General features: G+C 39.9%; 1 protein-coding gene and 1 non-coding gene across 2 annotated transcripts in view; one reads left to right on the plus strand and one right to left on the minus strand.

Moving 5' to 3' along the window:
- The window catches only part of LOC126108806 (protein roadkill-like), a 77,138-nt gene that overhangs the window by 14,200 nt on the left and 38,779 nt on the right, over window positions 1–24,159 (minus strand). Inside the window, exons 2-3 of the mRNA XM_049914171.1 lie at window positions 19,747–20,185; window positions 11,687–11,857 (exon numbers count right to left, since the gene is read on the minus strand). Coding sequence (XP_049770128.1) covers window positions 11,687–11,857; window positions 19,747–20,174 — 599 coding nt within the window. The 5' untranslated portion in view covers window positions 20,175–20,185. The remainder of the gene's footprint in view (window positions 1–11,686; window positions 11,858–19,746; window positions 20,186–24,159) is intronic.
- Window positions 11,244–11,318, plus strand: Trnaa-cgc (transfer RNA alanine (anticodon CGC)). Its single transcript has one exon. It is a non-coding gene; the product is annotated as a tRNA-Ala (tRNA).

Genomic DNA, 24,159 nt, shown 5'->3' on the forward strand with positions numbered 1-24,159 from the left:
TGTGGCCATTGATGCACAAACTCTAAACAAAGTAAAAAGAGAGGTGCACAGGCCTGAAAATATGGACAAAATGTTGCAAAAATTTCATAATGAGGTATTTAACCAGCTTCGACATGACTGCTGGCTATTGGCAAATCCCATTAAGTCTAGAATTGCATGAATATAAAGCAATCCTGTTTACCGGGAAATGTTATCGCTCCAAAGTAGTTCCATTTGGACTGAATACCTCTCTGGCAGTGTTTATTAGAGCTCTGGACTTTGTGTTAGGGGAGGAGTTGAGTTCCAGGTTAACTATTTATGTAGATGATTTATCTCCAATGAAAACTGGCAAAAAAGCTCCAAACTGTTGCTCTTGAAGCAGGAGGCATCACTTTAAAATTATAAAAATGTGAACTTGTAAAATTAGAAATTAAATTCTTGAGCCATATAATTACTAATACCAGCATTAATAAGGACCTGGAGAAAGCTACGTGCCTTAGAAAAATTTCCCCCTCCAAAAAATAGGAAACAGTTTTAAGCCTTTTTAGGTTGGTTTGGTGTGGATTTTACAGAAAATTTGTGAAGGGGAAGCCCTGCAGCTACGGAAGTAGCCTGGCGGAATGGAAAAGGAGTGGTTAGCGCAAGCTGAAATGTGTCCTTTGCAACGGGTAAGGAATCGGGCCTGACCAGTGCTGTGGTTAACATCTCGCTAGCAGTAGCGGAACATTGTAGTTCATATTCTTGGAGTGTTGAGGCAGAGGAACTTAAGAGTGTTAAATATGGACCTCGGATGCTGCATTTGGTGATACCATGTATAATGGCATTGTTTTCGGCCCTGCTAAAATATAATTCAGAAGATCTATAACAGGGCGAGGCCAACAGTACTGCCATGACTACACCGCCGCCATGTTAACAGCCACCAGTGCCACCAGCCATCCACCGAAATGTTTATATTTGGCACTGTAAATGAACTAGGTATTTGTGAAATTTGGTTGATTTTAATAACAATTGTGGTGTTGCTAAAACCTCTATATTACACCAGTGACTATCCCAAATCACAAACCTTGAGAATCCTATCCCAGTGAATTTAATTCCGAGTGTGCTAATTTATTATGAAAAGACTATTAAGCAGCCGTAAAAATAGTTGTGATTGCTTTCTAATGTGTGGAGTTATTGTGTTTCAAGTTCAGTTTAATAATTTGAGAAATACACCACTTCCAGTGCATTTTTAAATCAATCTGCATTAATTTTCTTAAATACTTTGCCTTACGTAAAAGCTGTCCAAAAATAGTAAAGTTGTTAGTTAAAAGAATAATAATAATAATAATACTGATTAGAAGTGAAAAAGATTATTAATTGTTGTATTTATGCACTTTGATCAGAATTACAAAGTTTTATTACTGTTCATTTCATGAGAAGGTGTTTGAACTTGAATTTAATGGTGTTGGCATTTGCCCAGCCAACTATATTTTGAGAGGGTTAAAAGACTAATTTTCAAAGCACATTTGTTATTTGAAGAGTTATAGTTTGTTGTGCTTCGCTTAATGAATAATTATTGATGAGAAGACTCACCATTTTCCATACACACTTGTGAAGATTTGTTAATGAGCATGGCTGTTCAAACCATGAAACTTTGAGGCCCTCGTGTACTAAACTAGTTAGTTAATGAAGCAAAGCAAAGGTACCTCCACAGCCAGTGTAGTTAGATTTGCATTCTGTTTAATTGCTTCAAACTATGCTCAATAAAGAAATATTTACTGCATTAGCTACTTTAATGCAAGCTGGGTAACGTAAAGGTATAGAGACCGTGTACTAGCAATGATGTTATATGGTATGATCATAATAGACCTCCTGATTTAAATCAATCACTTCATGCTCTGCCCTGTTCAGTATTGCTATTAGTATCATGTGTGTTGGTGACGGGTTCTATTAACTGCTGCATCTAGTTCATTCAAGGCAGGGCTTAATTTTTAAACTTTTAGGTGCCGTAAGGCGCCCCCTTCTACCACTCCCCCCACTGGCCACGGAGAGAGACTTGTGGTAAGACTTACAATGAGAAATTCTTTCTTAGAAAATACAGTTCTGAAATTCAGGTTTTTAAACCATAATATCTTATAATCAAAAACATAGCACCACAAGGTTCCACCATCTGCCGTACCAGTGTCACTTTGCTCCATAGTTCTGCTTCACACGTATTGGCACCAAGTCATACTCACGACATCACGTTTTCAAATGCTGCCAGCCACAACATTCAAACAGTTTTTTTGTAGCTGCTCTACGAACGTGTGTACAGTATTTATCAATAAGGCATTTAGCAGTTAATGACTAAGATATTCCTGCTCCATCTGGGTCTAGTACAATTTCGATTTCCCACGTCTTCACGCAATGTTAATTCTGTGAGCATTTTGTACCATAGCAGCTGATCGTTGCGTCGCGCCTGAGTTGATAACAATGCAAGATAAAGTTAAAACATTCCCCCCTCCCACTTCCTCACCCTGAGGCTGCCGTAATCTTCCTCCTCTCCTCTCCTCTCCTCTCCTCCCCACATGTTACACTGCCATGGGAAAAGACTATATGTAATGTTCTTCAGTCAGATTTTGTCATTTGAAACTTTCATGATAGTGAGCGAAAAAGAAATCACAAGTTTTATTTATACAGGTAATAAATAAATTCCCTTCTGAATGTAAAATGTAACTAATGGACTAAAAAATATGTATGACTTAACTTTTACACTCGTAAAAAATTTAGTTGTTCCTATGTTACTAGCCAAAGAGAAAGGTCTTTACCATTTAATTAACATGAGACCCTACGTGTAAAAATTGAACTGAAAAAACACTATTGTTCCCAGAATGAGATTTCCACTCTGCGGCGGAGTGTGCGCTGATATGAAACTTCCTGGCAGATTAAAACTGTGTGCTGGACCGAGACTCGAACTCGGGACCTTTGCTTTTTGTGGGCAAGTGTTCTTTATGTTATAATAATCAGGAAATGATAAACTCGTCATCGAGATGACAGATTTGTTCTTTTCCATAAGCCCATAGTGTCTTAACTGAGAAAAACATATTTCATGAGTAGCCGCTGCAAACTGAATATTTATTTTGTTATATCCTGGCCAGTCCGGCCAACCGAGCCCGCTGCCAAAAGGTTGGCAGCATCAGTCCGGACGCCGTCCGCACAAGCAGCGCCAGCGATTAAGGAAATCGCCGCAAGTCTGCACGCGCCACGACTGGCTTCTTAAGCACTGCCGTCGCGAGCGCTAGTTCAGTTCTGGATTCTGCCACTGAGTTGTATACTCGCCACCGCAGTGTGTACTTGTTAGTCAGTGTGGGTACATCGCAGCCGAGTTGTTATTTGTTGTCAGCCGACGCTGACCTAGCTGCCCGACTCGAACCAGACCGATTGCTGTAGAGACAATGTTCACCACTGTGCTTCTGTATCTTCGTAATAAAGATAAGTACCGACTTTCATTCAATCCGAGTGTTTGTGTTTTCAATTCTTTGTTCACTGTTCCAGCGGACCGGTCGGCCCGCTACTAAAAGTGTGGCGGTGCTCGTTGCTACGAAGACCGCCACAAAATATTTATTAAACCACAAAAAATCAAAAGGGACCTGTTATTATAAATGTTAACACATTTGCTGAAATCTGACCGAAAAACGTTTTACATGTAGAATACATCTTGTAGGAAAAGCAATCAATGCATTTGGCATTGGGAGAGAATTATTACAAAAATAAACATGCACTTATATTAAAATCAGCTTCACAGTGAAGTCTACCATTTCAGTCAAAGTCGCACTTATAACAATCATCCATCTTTGGCGAATATTTTACAAAAATGTCAAAGCTTCTTGAGTTCCATTATAGCTCTGTTAGAATTACTTTTTCATTTCCAATAACATACTGTGTATATAAAAAAATTAGTTTGTATGTTAAACCATTATTTAAACAATTTTACTTCAGCGAGCTGCACGAAGATGTTATACTGTTTCAAACAGCAGTTGAAAACTTCAAGAATCCCACATCTCAGTAGATTTTTAGCTCGATTTGCCGTTCAACAATTAAACCGCTAATGACCAATAAACTGAATCGGTGGGATTGAGTATTGATCTGTTAACTCATTTATGATAAAATTACAAATGATTCCAAATCAAGAATATCACATTAATACTAAATTGTACTGAGCATTAATTTTGAGATTACAGTTTCGTAGTTTGAAATATGAATTTAATTTCCCTTCACTCATAAAATAAGTCCTGTCAACATGCAGTATATATCTTTGACCTAAGGGTATACAACTTTGTTTAAATATTTCCCTTTAAATTTTATTACACTTTCAACATAGCGTATTAACTTAAAATGACAAACATCTGTTATCCTCACAAAAGTCAGTGGCATATGACCAGTCTGTTTATACAGAATATACATTGTGTATTTATTGTTAAAAAGTACCTTTTTAGGACGTATTATTAACTGAACTCATAGTTTTAACTAAGTTCATACTCAGTGGCTCAAATAAAGGAAGAAAAAGTAAGCACTGTGAAATTATTTCAAACACAATCAATGGAGATGGATTAAGAAAAACATTTCCATAATACAGAATTCTTCTCATTATACACTTTATCACTTCGTGCTTTTGACTGTGTAGCAAGTGCAGAATGATATCCCCTCGCCATCCAAGACGCCCATTTTCATATCTAGCTACAGGTGGTCCCAGAAGTCTGATGCGTAATGAACTACAAACAGTGCTGATGTAGAGTGACAATCTCAGTGGTGTCATAATTAAGTTCATTGCAGAAATGCCACGTTCACACTCTGCAATCGACACTGCAATGCTGTTTATTATTGATACAAAATTTTTGAACATTGGTGGCTGTACAAGAACAGTTGGCACTTCTCCACTTAGTAGTGGTTTCAGACCCTGTTTGTACTCCCTGGAAGTCCTTCATTATTTCAGAGGGCTATTAATTTTAAATCTTTCAAACATTCGAAAAATCTCATTTTCTCCGTAAGTGATCGATATGTTTTTAGGCCAGAATTTCAGGTGAATGGCCTTCATGTAGTTCATAACATCATCGTAGCTTTCAGATGCATTCACTGTTGATAGCAACCTGGATCACAAATTATTTGCCAAGCTGCGATTAAACTGTTCATCAGGAATGTTAGAAATAATTGTTCTTTGAGAAAGTTTAACACATTGAAAGTTCATATTTTCCAGTGCAATGTTAGCTACATTTGCATGTTGTCCCATTGCATCAAACAGACTTGCAAACACTTTTAATAAAAGTGTAATGTCGTCGTGAGCTTGAGCAAGGTTAACACTTGATCTTTGAAGCTGTAGGGATAGATCGGCCAACTCTTCTAAGGCATCAGAGATTACAACTAGGTTGGAGACGAAAGTTGTAGATGACAATGTATTACAAAGCCCTTTGTAAGAAGACCGTTGTTTGGAGTCTCGTTTCGTGTCCTCTGATACTTCTAAAAAATGACTGTACAGAGCCCTGCAATCTTTCCACACAGCTTTTACTGCCAATAAACTGGAGGCCACGCAACAAGTGTCAAAACACATGACCAATTTTTAAATTTCTTGCTCCAAACCTTTAGCAGCAACTGCCAACTCACTGCTGTTTTTCGGGGAGCAGCTGAAGATATTGCTAACTTTATCCATGAATATTTTAAAGTGATTAATTCCCACCACTTCTTCTATCGTGTCATGCATGGTGAGTTCTGAACGATGATTCAAACAATGCCAGATGAATAAGTTTGGAAACATCAGCTTTGCAAGGTCAGACGTTTTTCCTAACACGACAGAAGCTCCATCGCAAGTCAAAGCGATTAAATGGTATTTCAAAAACTCACAGCCTAGTCCTAGTGATTCTAACTGCTTTAAAAGTTCTTTCAAGGTATCAGATGCTGTTGTGTCATTTAGCTCAAAAAGTGTCAAAGAAATTGTCATGGCGTTTTCCCTTTTAACAATGTTCTGAACTAGACAATCAAAGCTTTTTTGTGTGAAGGAGAAGTGGCTTTGTCCAAAAGAAGTGAAAATTTGGAGTCACTTTTTATTAAATTATTTATTAGATCTGATGTCATCTGGTCAGAAATATGAATCACTATATTAGATCAAGCAACATCTGAACATAGTATTCGGCCCATATCCAAACCAATTTTAATTTGGAGATCAATTTCTGTCTCAAACTCATTAAACAGTCTATTTAACTTTGCTTGCTTATAAGCTGTCCAAAAATACGCTCAGTAACAACTTCTTGTTCCTTTACCGTGGAAGCGACGGAGTTCTGAATGTGATATTTTTCTGCGTAGTCTGGATTTTGTTTGCTAAACCGTGAGCTTCAAATGTGCAGTGATCAAACAGTTTTTTCCTAAGAGACGTTATTTGATCATGTCCCACATGAGCTTACAGTTCCTAAAAGCCATTGCTCACTCAGTTTTAACCGTTTTGTTTTTTCAGCACCTAGTGTAGATACACTTCTACAAACTTTGCCTTTTTTTAATAATTAACCACGGGTTTTTAGCTTTATAATCTGTACATTGTTCAACAGACCGACAATCTGGCTTTTCATCATCATTACAATTATCAATACTGTCTATAGATGTTTTGTCTGTATCCATATCCACCAACTTATAGAAATTTTCATTTTGCAACAATGACATAGGAGAAGGATTGTCTGCTTTTTTGTTTGCATCTTCTTCTCCAGCCACAGCTGACGTCATGGATTCTACATCTAAACTATGGTTTTCATTGCCCTCACTAACGTTTTGTCTTTTAGGTTTAAAGAAGTCACTAATTTTTGTAGAGATATACATTACTATTAAACTCTCCTGTCCACTGAGTCACAATGTGTAAATAAACACTATGAACAAACCAAAACAATGCTGTCGGTTCTGAGCAGAACAACTGCACTGCAAGCGATTGACGTACATAGAGTGATTGAGTAATATTGTTGAACGTGAATTCCTGAAGTGCCTGTTGGATTGTTTGTTGGCTTCTCTGTGAGGCAGCGATGGTTAACAAGGTAAACTGATTCAAATTGAAAAAGCCATAGACACAACCTGTCTGAATAGTGGACTAAAAAGACTGAATTCACATAGAGACATACAGACAGGCAACTGTAATGCGAGAACCACTTATGGGATTTACATGTTTCTTTCTTTAACTCACAGATATATTCATTTACTATCTATTATTATATATTTAGCTACTTTAGGTAGCACAAGAAATAAGCTGTGGCTATAATTGTAAGTCAAGTCGCAAGAAACTGGGCTGCCGTCGTGCTCCTTACACTATTAGAGCAAAATCATTTGATTTTTTAATGAATTGTAGACCTCAAAAAGAACCACAAAAAGTCAGCAAGAGCATATGTTTGTCTTTCACAGTTGAGTCACACTCACAATTTTTCTGCTTTGTGGGTGTTTAAACAGCTGACTTCAGAAGACAAAAATCATCATTATTCTTCAACTTTAATCTTTTATTTAGGTACATCTTTTTGAGCTCTACAGTTTGGTACTACATAACGTGATATAGTTCTTATGGACTATGTAATGTATTTCAAGAGAGCATGCTGGCAGAAAACATTTTTACTTCATATAGCTGATGACATTTAAACGGCTGAACAGACTTTCAGAAATATAGCTAAGAACCGTCTCCATTAAACCAGCTTTCAAATAAAAAAACGGCTTTAAAATTGGAACTTTCGTTTGAGAACTATGTTGGGGCAGACAGACAGACTTAAGGGTCAAACATATACATGTCCGTTCTGCATTGGGAGTTCAAATTTGCCCCCTGTGGGAGCTCCCCTCTACTGTATAGCGTCAACCATGTTCTAACAAGGGTGCGGGCAGATAAAGACAAAGGTCAAGAGTGCTGTGGGCAAAGGGACATATCGGGTCGCAAGGCTGCCAACTTTTAGTCATGTTTGCTCCATACGCACATATGATTTTTAGCTGTGACGTAAATTACAACATGGAATAAAATGATTTCGTGAAAGCACATTATAAAGACGTTCACATTCAAACATGGCTTACATTATTTATTTCTCATTAACACACATAACATGAGATGTTGCCTTGCTACTACATTGCTGAGGTTGTTGGCAGTCTTATACAAAAGGCAATATGCACCGATCACAACTTTAGAATGATACTCCACTTATCTTGGGTATACTGTACGTGCGTACACACACACACACACACACACACACACACACACACACACACACACACTACCTCCTGCCCGTCACATCATGTTGGCGAGCCATTGTCATGTTCACCTGTTCTGGTGCAGCGGAAAATTACGGTTACGGTTTGATTTAATACACATGTACTACTTCAAATCTCCGGTACTTTACTGTTAAAAAAAGGGGGGGGGGGAGAAAAGAGAGAATTAGAAGAAAGGGAGTTTCTGGGAGGTGCCAGAATGCATTGTGGCCAAAATTAAGCCCTGATTCAAGGTACATGTTGTTGTGAGGCATATGCTACAGTTTGCAATCTTATTGGCCATTTGTTTGACCTCCAAATTAGTATTACATTTATCTGCAAGGTTACATTGCTCTGTTGTAATGTGAACAGATATAAAGAAACAGGTGTGTGTGTGTGTGTGTGTGTGTGTGTGAAGGAAGGTTAGGTTAGCCTTAGCACTGCCTTCTGCTTTATTACATTGTTTGACAAGAATTCCTAATTAGGCTGGCGACTGATATTAATACATAACTAATATGTAATTAATAAGACTTGCTTTTGTGCTGGAGAACATCTGTTCCTCACACAAATGTTAAGTGTTGGTTATACTCTGCTGGGGTGTTTTGGAAACGAATCCCAGTGTTTGTCCTGTTCCCATTAGGTTATATTGTGGTCACAACTTTCTCAAAAATTCCTCACAGCGGTTTAAGGTTAGAACTGATTGCCTTTTATGGTGGGCCACATTACCGTTAAAAGCAGTCCCTTTGGAGGGGCCCTCCTGCACAATTCCACCACATGTGGGTGGCTGACTTGCTGCAAGGCTGTGCCCTGTATTCTGTGACATTTGTATGGCTGCTTCGGTATCTTGGCATTTTCAGCTCTTCAGGAGGAAGGCAGAGCTTTAGTTGGTAAAGACATTTCCAGCTGGAGTACATCACAACCAGACACACACTCTGGAATCAGGTATTGAATTGTAAGGTGTATCCAGCAACAGATGTGCACTCAGAGCACAATTCAGGTATGATAATGAGTGAACTAAATTTTAAGAGAACTTATGAGAATTCAGTGTGTAAATAAATAGGATAGCAAAGTACCCAGGAATGGAATGGGAATTTTAACTTCTACGAGGCTCTAGACAACGTGATAATGAACGGCGATCAAGCGAGTATCCACATTTGTCTGCATAATCCGTGAGACAGGAGTCATAGCAACAGAATGCCAGAGAAACACCATCCAGATACTACAGAAGCAACCAAGCACTTGTAAGTGCAATAGCTAAACAGCTCATGAATAGAACTTTTTGAAAAAATAACAACAACATGAAGAAGAATGGAAGACAAAGGTGATTATCTGTTTGAGGAAGATAAATTTGGAGTAAAGGATCCAGGGATAGTGGAAGGAATGTGTAAGAAAAATCAAGGTATCTTTATTGGATTTGAAGATCTTTACATGACATTTGACAGCATGAAATAATAAAAGTGTGTGAAATTTTTTTAAAAGGTACATATAAGATATATTGAACAGCAGGTAACATAGAATATGTACAATAATCAACAAGAATTGGTATTCTGAATTAAAGATTGTTAAAGATAAGGATGCAGGTAATCTCCACACACGTTCAGATGAACACTGAAGAATCATTGGTGGAACTGAAGAAACTTATAGCAATTTAATTAAAACTGAAGTTGAAAAGGATATCATTGATAAAATTCACTGGTGATATTTCTGTGTTCACTGAAAGTCAGACTGAATCACAAGAATTGGTGAATGTAATAAACAGTTGAATGAGTGCCAAATCAGGATTAATGAATGGAAGAAAGAGGAAAGTATTGGGGTGTGGCAGAAGTAACATTGGTGGCAAAGTTTACAGAATTAAGGACCACACAGTAGACCACTTGCAGGGACTCTGGTACACGTGATGCTAATTTACACTGTGGGTCAAAGCACGGTTGTTATAAGGAATAATGTAGCATGGAAAAACAGGAGATTCCTCGCAAAACAAAGTTACTAATATCAAAGATATGCCTTAATTTGTGTTAGACATACCTGAAAGTATGCTTGAAGCAGAGTACTGCATAAAAATTAATCATGGAGTATGGAAAAAACAAGAGGGGAATCGGAGCATTCTAAATGCTGTGCTATTGACGGATGTTTAAACTAGGTGAACTCATAACAGAAGAACTATCGAACATCTCTGCAGAATAGGTGAGGATAGTGTGGTATGTGGAAAACTGTGACAAGTACAAGGGTCAGCAGAGTAAGTTATATTTGAAGGCATCAGGGAATAACCGCTGTGGAACTAGAGTTGGTTGCTGAGGTTAAAACTGTAGGGAAAGACAGAGATAGGATTGCATGTCATAAATAATTGTGGACTCTGGGAGCTCATGGCACTGCAATTCTGCTGCTCAGACAGACGGACACGTTGTCAACAGAAGGCAGAGTTTCCCCTTTGCATGTCTGTGGTTACCGAGACTGGCTGTTACACAGCAGACTACAGTGGGGCAACCAAGGTGGTCCACACCCTGGCAAGCTGAGGCTCTGCTGGCGTTTGCTTCTGTTTGGTGATTGCCGAGTATATTTCTTGTTACTAACAGAAACTATAGCAAATTATTGGGTTCTTTCTCCTCTCTCATTCCTGACAAGCACCAAAAATGGTCTCATAAATGTGTGTGTGTGTGACCTCTGCTAGACCACTCCAATACATCTAAAGTAATAGACATTTATCTCATCTGACAGTGTTACACATTCAGTGCACTCATACTCTCCCCATCACTAAATTTTCTGGGTATGACATTGTCTGAATTATTGAAACTTCGTGGCAGATTAAAACTGTGTGCCGGACCGAGACTCGAACTGGGGACCTTTGCCTTTCGCGGGCAAGTGCTCTACCAATTGAGCTACCCAAGCACGACTCTCATTCTGGAAACCTCCCCCAGGCTGTCGCTAGGCCGTGTCTCCACAATATCCTTTCTTTCAGGAGTGCTAGATCTGCAAGGTTTGCAGGAGAGCTTCTGCAAAGTTTGGAGGGTAGGAGCCGAGGTACTGGCAAAAGTAAAGCTGTGAGGACGGGGCTTGACTCGTGCCTGGGTAGCTCAGTTGGTAGAGCACTTGCCCACGCAAGGCAAAGGTCCCGAGTTCAAGTCTCGGTCTGGCAGACAGTTTTAATCTGCCAGGAAGTTTCATATCGGCACACACTCCGCTGCAGAGTGAAAATCTGTCTGAATTATTGTTGGCATTGGTTTGCTGGTCTTGGTGAATAAGACACTGAACTGTTGACAATAACTATTTTTCCTACCAACCTATTCTTAACTAACCTCTCTCCCATGATACTATGATCTAGTTGTGGGGATACCACCTCTGATTGTATGTTTTGATTTTATTCCCAGTTCACTTTGCTGACCCTCATTAAATCTAGACTGAGCATTTAAACTTTGCTTTTCAGTATTTATATCTTATCTACCATATAATGGTTGTGTGTGTGTGTGTGTGTGTGTGAGTGTGTGTGTGTTTTGAGGGAACTCACCGCATTTGAGAGACAGTGGCCTCATCAGGTGGAGGAGTCGTGGGCCGCGCAGCAGCAGGTGTCTGGTGAGGGGCGCTGGCAGAGGTGGCGGTGGCAGCGGTGGTGGTGGCGGTTCTGGTTGTGGTTGTGGTGCTGGTGGTGGTGGTCCTCGGCTCTGTAACGACTGGTGCACTGCACATACAGAGAGGCAGGGTGTGAGCTGGCTGGGCGTGTCCTCGTGGGGATGTGGAGGTGGCTCACTGTGGCCAGCACTGCTGAGGGACCATCCACACAGGGGATATAAACGAATTACCAGTAAGCTAATAACAATCAGTCGTACCATCTGAGCTTTCCATGGCAGTCGCTCAACCCCATACAACAGGTAGTTCAAATCTAGGTGCAGCCAGAAGGTACATACAACGCCCAATACTTGCACAAAACAATTACAGAATTACTGGACAGGTTAGCTCAGGTGCTATCACCATCAAAACTATCCAAACGGCCTGAATTCCACTCCACCTAAATTGTATGATGATGATGAAGTGCCATATTCCTTGACAGAGTGTAGGGGAATGACGAATGCACCCACATAATGTTACTGTCTTGCAGTTCCTCTGATCTCTTTTCGATATGGGCATTTCACTCAACAAAATGATTATTACAAGACCTGATTTGTAACACTGAGTCCACAATCAGACTAATATCACGATAATGTGAATATCGAAACCTGTTATAATTAGATGGCAGCTTGTAAACTCAAGTTTATTGCAATAAATGACTTTTTGGAAACTAAGTTTCAACTTCAAATTAAGTGACGAAAACATTTGTATTAAGACTACCATCCAGGATTCCAATTGAGCATCTATTGTCTCTGTTAACTAAGTACGAAAGATCTTAAATACCATTTCAGCCACAGGTAAGCGTGTGTGTGTGGGTGCATGTTGAAATGACTTGGCATTGTGTTCGTTGAGTCAAACCTAGCAACTAATAGGATTGTTAACTAAGTGCAATAATACAATACATATCCAAATATAGCAAAATGAGAATCTGAACTGTCGAGAAAAAGTATTTTGTTCCTTTACTGGGATCTGAATCCACCACCTCTCATTGTTTTCTAACCACAAATACATGTTAAACATCTGCTTAGTTTAGCTGTAGCAGGATGTGCCCATATATGAACTGGAAATAACCTAACGGAACATTCTGTGTGGGGTGGGAATCTATCCCTGCATGCTGCATGCACCGTCATTGTTGACTGCACACAAGATGATGATGATCATCGAATTCTTTTTCGCCACTCGCTACGAGGTACATGTTTTAACTTTTCGAGCAATCATTTAAAGTTTTGTGTGACAGACTTGAAATCGACACCAGGTGTCACAGTTGACAAGACATGCAGAGGCGATAAAAATCAAAATTGCTTTTCTCCTCTGGTTTTATGTACACGACACAATGAAAATCTTTGCAGACAACCATGAATACAATGGATGCTAATAACTATGGACATATCCGTGGGAAGAATTTCTTAACACAAAAGAGCTTCATTACACCAGATGTGTACTGTTACATTCTGAGGACTCACATTAGGCTTTGATTCTACGTTTTTTGTCAGGACCAAACATTTTTGTTTTATGAAGGTAAAGCCAAATAGTTCAAATGTCCATCCAACCATCCTGTTTTAAGTTTTCCTTTATTTTCTTAAACTAAGCAATGCAAATACTGTGACCATTCCTTTGAAATGGCACTATCTATTTCCTTTCTAACATTTCAGAGCTGTAGATTCTACTTTGTCTCTAATGGTCTTGCAGTCGATGGGATGTTTGACACTTAATTACTTCTTTCTTTCTTCCTCAACATTTCCTATTGAATTAAAGTGCCGCATGATGGCTAATTGGTCACATTTCGTGACATTTGGCAATGATCGATTGAGCCATACTGGTAAACCACCACATCAAAAACCAACTGAAAATGAGAAAATTATTTCCTGACGTAATTTCTTTGACACACCACATACATGCACAAAATAATACAACAAAACAAACACATTTCCAGAATACAAAAGGACTCACAAGCTGAAAACTTACAAACACACACTGACAACACCACACAGAAAAGAACCAGATGGTACACCATGACCTACACACATAAGCGGAGCCAAAATAAAAAAAATACCACACCACACACACACACACACACACACACACACACACACACACACACACACACACACACACACACACACACAAATGCGTACACAAACGGATCACAGATACTTCAATAATTACACTCTAAAGTTTCGCAATAACATTCGATCTTTGGTAAAAACATTTGACAGTCGGCAACAGAAACCAAAACATTGCATTGAAACAATCTTTCAGTTCATAGTGCTGTGGAGTGTGGGAAAAAACTGCAAATTGTCATTCATAAGAAGAACAACACCAAAAATGCAATGGGAGTGTAATATGTAAGAAATTGTCCACACAACCTGTAAGTACAGTGCAAAACATTACTACTTAATAGGAAATACCAACCACCAGAACTGTTTATAACCTATAGGCACAGTGACAAAAATGTAAATTAAATAGCTAACATATGTTCATATTCCAGGCCACTGATAACGCCTTGCAGAAAATAAACTCTAAACGCGTATGGCACTAAAATTGTGTTTTATTCAGTTGCTGTCAGATGGTCCATAAGTAAAAATTATCAATATACTGTGATGCACAAAATACTTCATGCAGCATTTTTGAAGGTTTAAACAACAATCCTTATGACCTTCAAGTGTACAATATTCAATAAGTCACTCCAAGAATATTTTATAGCTACAAATAAAAAATTATGATTGATAAATATACTTATTCCAAACTGCATGACAACACGTCAGACAAATGTCTATGATATTATGCATGAATCTACTTGTTTCAGTTAAATTATGGGTGGTCCTTTTAGGCTACATGCATCAATTTAGTATGCTACATGAGGAAAAATGATGGACTTTCTTATGCACTTGCACGGTACATTTTTAGGCCCCCTTTTTCCACATGGAATTTATATGGAGGGATTATCTGTGCTACATAAGCTACATTTACTGAAGACAAGCCTCATCTTTGCCAAGATTGACGGTGTTAATAATAACATAAGAAATTATAATAATGAATGATCTCTTCAAAAAACTATTATAGTGGATAAACATGGCTGCTTAGTAGCTTAATACCACTTCAAAGTAAAAAATAAATTCCTTCTGAAATTATAATAAAGGGAAACCACTTCAAGAATAACAATGGATGCATTCTCAAACAACAGTCACTGCCTATGATTGACTTCCTTATATATCAAATGCATCTCTTCTTTTAGTAAAATTATAAGCCTCTATCACAATAATAAAGAACTAGAAAATAATTAACGTTCCTTGACACAATGCTACACTACTGCAGTTATGTGACAATGATCCCTGGAGAACATTCTGGAAGTTTGATTGATACTTGTCGCTGAGTTTATTTTGTGCGATCTAGTGTTGGTGTAACTTAAACTCGTACTAGATCACAGCAGCTCAGGTGGGAGAAAACACGTCCTGCACAAATTTCTGTAGCCTACAATAATGCCAGTAGTGCAGCTGACAATTATGTGATTTTATTTCAGTGATTACAAAAACAACTCTAAAGTACACATTAGGTAGCTGAGGCAACTAGTGACCATTGATATGGATTAACAAGGAAAAGAATGTTTTGTAAAGGCTGAAATGAACCTCCAGGGAAACGGGACGCTCATCCAGTGAGGAGCAAAACAGTGGCACTGCATTGAAAGTAGTTTGGTGGTCTGTTAAAATTGCTCTACCTTCATTTTCTTAAGCTCTGTGTCCGAGTCACTGATCAGCCAAACACTTAACTAGTATTAACAGATCCTCTTTGCCTCAGGTGACTTCTGTTGAACAACATAAGGTTCCACTTTCCTTCCTAATCTACAATAAAGCCGACACTCCTTCACTACCTGCTGGAGGAGAGTCGGTGTATGTTGGGCCACGACAGAGGCAGACGTCCGGCTAGTGGAAGCTCACCATTAACCTTTCTTGCACCAGAAATTTTATTTCATTCCTGAAACAATTGTCATGTAAAGTCACGGCAAACTTATTTGAACTTGCAATGTTGAAAATGTTGGTGCTGAACTGGGAATCTAACTCTGATATCTCTTTCTGCCATTTTGAACACTTTTCGGACAACACAGTTCCATCATTTTGTTGGGTCCCCAACATTCCATAGTTATCCAGGTTTCAATGAAAGGGGAAGGTCTGGTTTTAAATACTGGTTGGGTACAAAAATTTTCACTGTGTGATTTCAAGTTGTAGCATTCGCACTGCAAGTAATATGTGGAAAGCAATAATTTTAGCATTTGTGCTTGCAACGTCAACAATAACAATTGGTGCCAATTTTGACTATGAAACAGGCAGAGAACGTTTTATCCTATCATTTCAGATTTATAAATTTCACTCCTAGTGGCTGGTGGATAAGTATTTGACAGGTGTGTAGCCAGTGGTGATAGCATATACAGGGTTAAGAGTCCCAGTCAGCACAGAACTTTTCCTCGCATAATTTCTAGTTCAGACATGAGCATATCTCACTGGTGGTGAAATAAACCGACATTGTGCATCTATATGTGGCTGGAAAACAACATGATATATGCTGGGTTCGAAACACAGCAGGGGAATACTTTGTTGTATAATCATTTCAGTTTCATCATCCCTCTAGCGGTGAAAAATTTTGACACATAAAATTATAACATTTTATTGTGCTTCATTCACAATCCCTGCCCAAAACAAAACTTTATGCCCCATCATATCAAGTTTGAAAAACTGCATATGATGTTACATGTGGTTAAAATGATAGTTAAGATCTGTAGTAACCGGATTGGAGTCCTGGATCCCAGTCCAATAAAAAAGCATGTAGTTTGAAGCTGAATCTTGCTTTTTGAAATGTCATTTATTGTAATTCACTTGAGTTTACAAGCACTGAGGATCACCATCTCTGGTAAAGGGCTTTCTGATATTTACATTACTGTGGTATTGGTTTTCATATGGACGATAATAGACAAAGCGCAAGAAAGTTGTGGCTGCGTACAAACCAGGTGGAATGCAGTTCAGGAAATTTGGCTGCTTCTGAGCATGGTAACAAACGCATATAAATTTGACAGGCACGACACTCGTCTGATTGTGAAACATTTCTTATTGTAATTAATGTGATACTTTGATCATCAGACATTCTTCAAAGCCTGTTTTAAAAACTGGTCTTTGAAAGGTACAGGTAACTAAATGGTTGACAGCGTGTTTCAAATTGAGCTGGAGAAGGAATTCAGTACAGCAGGTAGTAAGGCACGGTGAAACCCGTGATTTGACAACAGAAAGAGGCTGTGGTTGTGCAACAGTTACGTGTCATAACAGTATTACCACATTCATCTAAATTTCATTCATTAAATACGGTTGACAGGAATTTAAGTATTTTTCAAGTGAGCATCCTCACCTTGTAAGCACACATGAAACCATGGGGTAGTTAAAGTAAGCTGTGTCATTCCCCAGTGATGGAAAAACACACACTAATGTGTGTGTGTGTGGGGGGGGGGGGGGTTGAGCAATGTTTGTGATTGATGATGTAAGTTGTGCTGTGAACTTGCTACTGAAATAAAATTAAGTTTGTCCTCCACATACAGTAGGTATGAATGGTAAATTCCATGAGAATCTGATGTCTATCTAGAAGGGCTGGCATGGATACAAGGGGGAGTAGGATGAACATGGGATAGTGAGACATCCTCCCCAAAAAATGGGAAAACACTATCACTTCACTGTGTGAAGTGGACACTGTATGAAGTAAAAAATAATTCTGCTTACATGTGGTTTTATACATCTTATTTTAATTATTATTAAAATCATAGGCACATGTGGTGTATAAAATCTGAGTGTGACACTATGTATAATTTTGAGAGGTTGGGGGGGGGGGGGGGGGTCAAGTGGAATCAGTGAAAGACAGAGGCAGTTCCAGAACCAAACATTGTATATCTGTCTGTAACTGACACCCAATAATGTGGGAAGTATGAGGCAGTGAACTAGGTGAAGATCACGACAAGAATCTAGTATACATCATCAAGAGAATTTTTAAAATGTACACAAAGATTACTGTTAGTAAAAAGATTACCGTTAACAAAATATTTTTACAACATAAGAGCTTCAGTCATTTCCCACAGCGTGTATAACGAGTTTGGAATAATATAATGTTTTAAATTTTTTTCAAGAATGTAAATAACAATTGTAATATGTTTATTGCTTAAACAATGAATTTTGATGTTAATCTTTATAGAATAAAAGAGAAAGACACTGAATGATTGACAACACTGGCTCTATGTTCATTACAATTGGTTCAGGGAATGCACAGTGTCATCTCGAACACAAGATTTCGAATATGTCAAATAGCACATAAAATACTACATAAGTATTAAAATCTAAATGAAAAATAAATGATTATTTACCAGTGTTAGTGGCTATTAGACTCGTATGAACATATGTAACTGTAAGATGGTGCAGAAAAATGGTAACTCTGGTCGCACAGACACTTTAAGCATCACAGACTATCAGAGTTGGAACAGCAACAACAATGGATGGGATAGATACCGTCATAAGGTGTGCCACAGGAGAATGGAAGCCTGTAGTGTTCACTGGGTGGCTATAGTGAAGCCATAGATCCACTGAAACACACACACACACACACACACACACACACACACACACACACACACACACAGGGGTGGACACCTGTTCATCGAATACACAGTAAGGCACGGTATTCTGTGTGTCACAGAAGGGAACGTATCCAAGCACTGCGTGAGCTTTATGTAATGCTGAGTGCAGAGGCGAACAAAATGAGGTGGGAAGATTTAATTTTATGGGACCAGCTGGAACTGCTGCTAGGTCTGGCCTGTGATCCCGCGAAGTGGTCTCAGGCTGCAAGAGGTGTGAGCAGTCAGCCACTGGGGCACCGATGCTTACTTCACCTGGTTTTCTGAACATCTTCCATACAAGCCCTCACAGCAGAGCATTCTTTTATATAATGTGCCTTTAGAGCAATTAACATCTTCCGTGTACTGTCTGGATTTGGAGAGAACTAAGAATTATCTTGGAATAGTTACTGGCATATGGCTTGCACGTGGAAAGAAAGTGACAGACAACTACGTAAGAGCCAAAGCTGTAATACTAAGGTGTGAATAGTGATTACTCTGATAGTCTCCTTTACTAAACGAAGAAAATTCCACAGGTCAACATCAGCAACATAAAATTGTAGGTAAGTTGCCGCCCTCCTCTAATCATTCTGCAGTACACTACCTTTCTCGAGGTGTCGGCTGTAAGTGACTTACTCGGTCATCATCTTTATGCAGCGTGCCACTATTCAAAGATGTCTCATTGTCATCAGCCACAGAGGCAATGGACAACTTTAGAGACTACTTTATGGGAACAGGCCTACAGCAACCAGTACAGGCTGCCGGTTGAAAACTACACCCGTCACTGCACCTGAGCCTGTGCTGGGCAATACAACTTTGTGTCCACAGCAGTCTGCCTCCTGCTCTATTCACACAGTGAGTGTACCCTCTGTCATGACAGTTGATGCTAAAACCTAAACAACCACTTTCTGTATACATGTAGCTTAATATAATGCCTACAAACTGGCTCTTTGATGATTTTTGTTAGCTAACATACCTGGTAATGAACACTGTTCAGTTTAGGGGTTCACTGAAACTGCTACATGAGGGTAATGATAGCATTGTGAGCTATCGTGAAATGACTGTCTATGACGATGTATTTTACAGCAGACACATATCTAAGAAAATTCAGTGGGAAAAATTATACAGTTGGAAATACACACACCTAGAACTGAGAGACACTAATCAGTGGGTTGTCTCACACTTACCTGGTTTGTGGTGGTGGATCGTACAGCAACCGGCTCACTTTGACCAAGTCTTTTGGTTGATGAAGCATCGCATCTGCCCACCCCTGAGTGGCCATCATCTCGAAGGGACAGGTCTTAATAAATTCGATGGCGGCTCACCTGAGGTCACTGCAGGAGTGGCGGACTGCGAGGACGGCTGCGGCCGCCGCGGTCTCGACGGTCAGCTGAGCGGCCACCTGCCGCTCGCACTCCGCCTTCAGCCCCGACGCCCCGTACTTATCTGCTGCGGCCAGCAGCTGGGGGGCCATGCCGGGCAGCTGGGGGGCCCGCAGGGTGTACAGGTAGGAGACCAGCTGCCTCAGCACCGGGCCCCCGATGTCGGCAATCCTCACCACGCCAGTGCAGGCCTCGAGGGTGTCGTGGGCGAACATGGCCGCGAACACAGGGCTCCTATCCGCGAGGACGGCCCTGTGCACCACCAGCCGAGTGTCACCTGCCTCGAGTATCACCATGGCGTCGTCCCCGGCGTCCAGGAGTGCACCCAGGTCCACAGCCACTGTCTCTGTGATGTCCTTAACTGCTTCCATTGCGGACGATTCTGAAACACGGCAACACGGAGCAGCCGTTTCAGCATACAGGTGACTGACGATGCTTCTACGAGTGACAGCCACACCTGTCTCCAGCGACAGTTGATAAATACGGGGTGAGTCACCTAACATTACCGCTGGATGTATTTCGTAAACCACATCAAGTACTGACGAATCGATTCCACAGACCGAACGTGAGGAGAGGGGCTAGTGTAATTGGTTACCACAAACCATAAAAAAATGCACGGAAGTATGTTTTTTAACATAAACCTACATTTTTTTAGATGGAACCCCGTTAGTTTTGTTAGCACATTTGAACATACAAACAAATATGTAATCAGTGCCGTTTGTTGCATTCTAAAATGTTAATTACATCCGAAGATATTGTAACCTAAAGTTGACGCTTGAGTACCACTCCTCCGCTGTTCGATCGTGTGTATCTGAGAGCACCGAATTACGTAGGGATCCAATGGGAACGGTGATGGACCTTAGGTACAGAAGAGACTGGAACAGCACATTACGTCCACATGCCAACACCTTTTTATTGGTCTTTTTCACTGACGCACATGTACACTACCATGAGGGGTGAGGTACACGTACACACGTGGTTTCCGTTTTCAATTACGCAGTGGAATAGAGTGTGTCCCGACATGTCAGGCCAATAGATGTTCAATGTGGTGGCCATCATTTGCTGCACACAATTCCAATCTCTGGCGTAATGAATGTCGTACACGCCGCAGTACATCTGGTGTAATGTCGCCGCAGGCTGCCACAATACGTTGTTTCATATCCTCTGGGGTTGTAGGCACATCACGGTACACATTCATCTTTAACGTACCCTACAGAAATAAGTCCAGAGGTGTAAGATCAGGAGAATGGGCTGGCCAACTTATGCGTCCTCCACGTCCTATGAAACGCCCGTCGAACATCCTGTCAAGGGTCAGCCTAGTGTCAATTGCAGAATGTGCAGGTGCACCATCATGCTGATACCACATACGTCGACGCGTTTCCAGTGGGACATTTTCGAGGAACGTTGGCAGATCATTCTGTAGAAACGCGATGTATGTTGCAGCTGTTTGGGCCCCTGCAATGAAGTGAGGACAATGTTTCAAGCGTGAACTTTAGGTTACAATACCTCCGGATGTAATTAACATTTTAGAATGCAATAAACGGCACTGATTACGTATTTGTTTATATGTTCAGATGTGCTAACAAAACTAACGTGGTTCCATTTAAAGAAACGTAGGTTTGTGTTAAAAAACATACTTCCGTGCATTTTTGTATGGTTTGTATTAAACAATTACACTAGCCCCTCTCCTCACGTTCGGTCTGTGGAATCGGTTCGTCAGTATTTGATGTGGTTTACGAAATATATCCAGCGGTAACGTTAGGTGACTCACCCTGTACAGTCCATCCTTAGTCGGTTCCAGCAGTATCACACCCTTTCTGTCCGACGGATGCCATTGGTGAATAATAGCAAATCTTTAATAATACCATTTTCAAGCTTTACCTTTTCTATCAGCATATTTCATTTGGAGAACAAGCTCCAGAAGCGGCAAGGCCATTATTTCCATCATTTTTTCTACAGTGCAATGTTATTTGGTATGGAAATGGTTTGAAACAGACGTCTACCAAAATACTAAATAGGCTGTACAGAACTATAGTATTACTCTATTCAACGAGATGTTCTCTTTACTTCTCCTGTTATTCAAGAAAACAACACTGTTTTATGACCTGAATCTGTATTATTCGTCATTTAACAAGCAGTCATGCATGAACCCTTGCAGGAGTTGCTTCACACAGGGGATGAAGCCCGTGTGTCGGGAGACTGACTCGTGCGTTCACAGTGAAAGGTCGTGAAGTGGGTTCAGCCGAGTACGCAGTTCAAATTGTCATCCACCAGAGTACAGTAGCGGACAGACACATTCAAGAAACAGTCAAGGGAATGTTTTTGTGAATTGTAATGTTTATTTCTTGAAGGATTTTTCTTTTATGTTAGTACAGTTTTGTGTATGTTTTTAGTGTGGATGATGCGTGAATGTGGTCTAAAGTAAATATGTAGATCATTGTTATAGTGACAAAAGCCGTACGAAGTAACGTGAGAAATTCTTAATACACTGTGAATGAAGACGACGGGGAATTTTGTATTATAGTGTGTCAAGTATGTTTATGGTAAAGGGAAGCTAATTTCAGTGTAAATGAAAACAGTTAATAATGTAAAGTATAAATAAAGTACCACAATGTTAAATATTTTGGAAAAAGTACAGTTCGAGTGTGTTTATTGATTTGTTAGTCATGAAAAAAGCGCGCTAACACAGGAGAATAATATTTTTGTATTGGCCTTAATTTAGACTCAGCAATCAGAACAGAGTATTCTTCACGCATCTCTTCTCTTGCAAACGGAGAATGCTTACACCAATCTAAGAAGTCAGAGCCCAACCTTTCAATGGTACGGTCATGTGTAGTATGAGCTCCGAAGGAAGTAGTTGTTTGCCAGTTTCGTGTCTACATGTGCTACATGTCTCAAAAGTGCTTTACATTGAAGGTAAATAAATTCATTCATAGCGGTATCAACGAGCAGCAATATGGCAGGGCAGCGCTGCCAACTTACACGACAAGCGGGGACCCTGAAACTGGGACGGCGGCAGACGGAGGAGGTCTGACACTCAGTTTCAGCACGCCGAGGCTGCAGCATTCGACGAAAGATAAGTTTGTTAGAACTGTTGTGTGTGTGTGTGTGTGTGTGTGTGTGTGTGTGTGTGTGTGTGTGTGTGTGTGTGGGCGCCCGAGCAACTAGCACACTTGAATAGAGAGGAGGAGTAGATGTTAAAGTAAAAGAGGAGGTTTTTGAGGATGTTTCTTTGTTATTTACGGACGGTGAAGTAGACTTTGCTTCAAGTACGTCAGTTGATATAACTAGTGGAGACAATGAAGATCCTGAAAGTCACATTAAGGCGGCCAGAGTGGCCGAGCGGTTCTAGACCCTACAGTCTGGATCCGCGCGACCGCTACGGTCGCAGGTTCGAATGCTGCCTCGGGCATCGATGTGTGTCATGTCCTTAGGTTAGTTAGGTTTAAGTAGTTCTAAGTTCTAGGGGACAGATGACCACAGCAGTTAAGTCCCATAGTGCTCAGAGCAATTTGAAAAAAAGTCACATTACGCATGAAATCGGTAACAATCAATTGCGTGATGACAATATTGGTAGTGTTACTGAATCAAATGTGGATACCAAATTCGGAATAGTACCGAAGGAAAAAGATAAACAGGGAACAGTAAAGCAGAAAATAGAAGAAAGAAGATATGTTTGCAGCATTAATGGATTCTATGAAAGAGGGACATACTAATTTGGCTGAAACAACTGATCAGAACATCAATGGAAAACTTGAAAAGCAGACTGCGGTTTTAAAAGATATGTGGGAAAATGATCTGAAGTCATTAGAAAGTAAAGTGGATGGCAAAATTTCTAAAGTTGAGAATAACTGCCAACAATCCACTAGAACTGTAGAAAGTGAATTAACAGATGCCTTGAAAAAAGTTGCTATTGGAAACAAAGAAAGGGCAGATGTGATAAAAGAAAGAGTGCAGAAACTAGGTCAAAATAACGGCAATAGAGTGTGTGTGTTAAGATCACAAACTGTTAGGCAGTAAAATCAGTTCTGAATATGCCAAATGTATGACTGAAGTAAAAAGTGTGTCCGACTGAATGGGCGTGACAGAAGGAAATGTGCTTCAGCTAACTAACCAGGTAGAAGAGGTTGAAAATAAGTCTGGTGAGCACAGCAGTAGATTATGCCAAGTTGAAACTAACCTCAGATACGGAACTAACAGTAGTGGGTGTAGTTTTGTAGCAGCATCATCTGAAATATCATATGTCGCTAACAGGCAGTTTTCACGTTTTGATTCAACAGAAAATGTACATCCAAAAGAATTTTGGAATGACTTCGAAGGAGTTCTACCTACTTTGTGGTCAGACAGACAAAAAGT

This window comes from Schistocerca cancellata, chromosome 11 (genome assembly GCF_023864275.1).
Source record: "Schistocerca cancellata isolate TAMUIC-IGC-003103 chromosome 11, iqSchCanc2.1, whole genome shotgun sequence".
Lineage (NCBI taxonomy): Eukaryota > Metazoa > Arthropoda > Insecta > Orthoptera > Acrididae > Schistocerca > Schistocerca cancellata.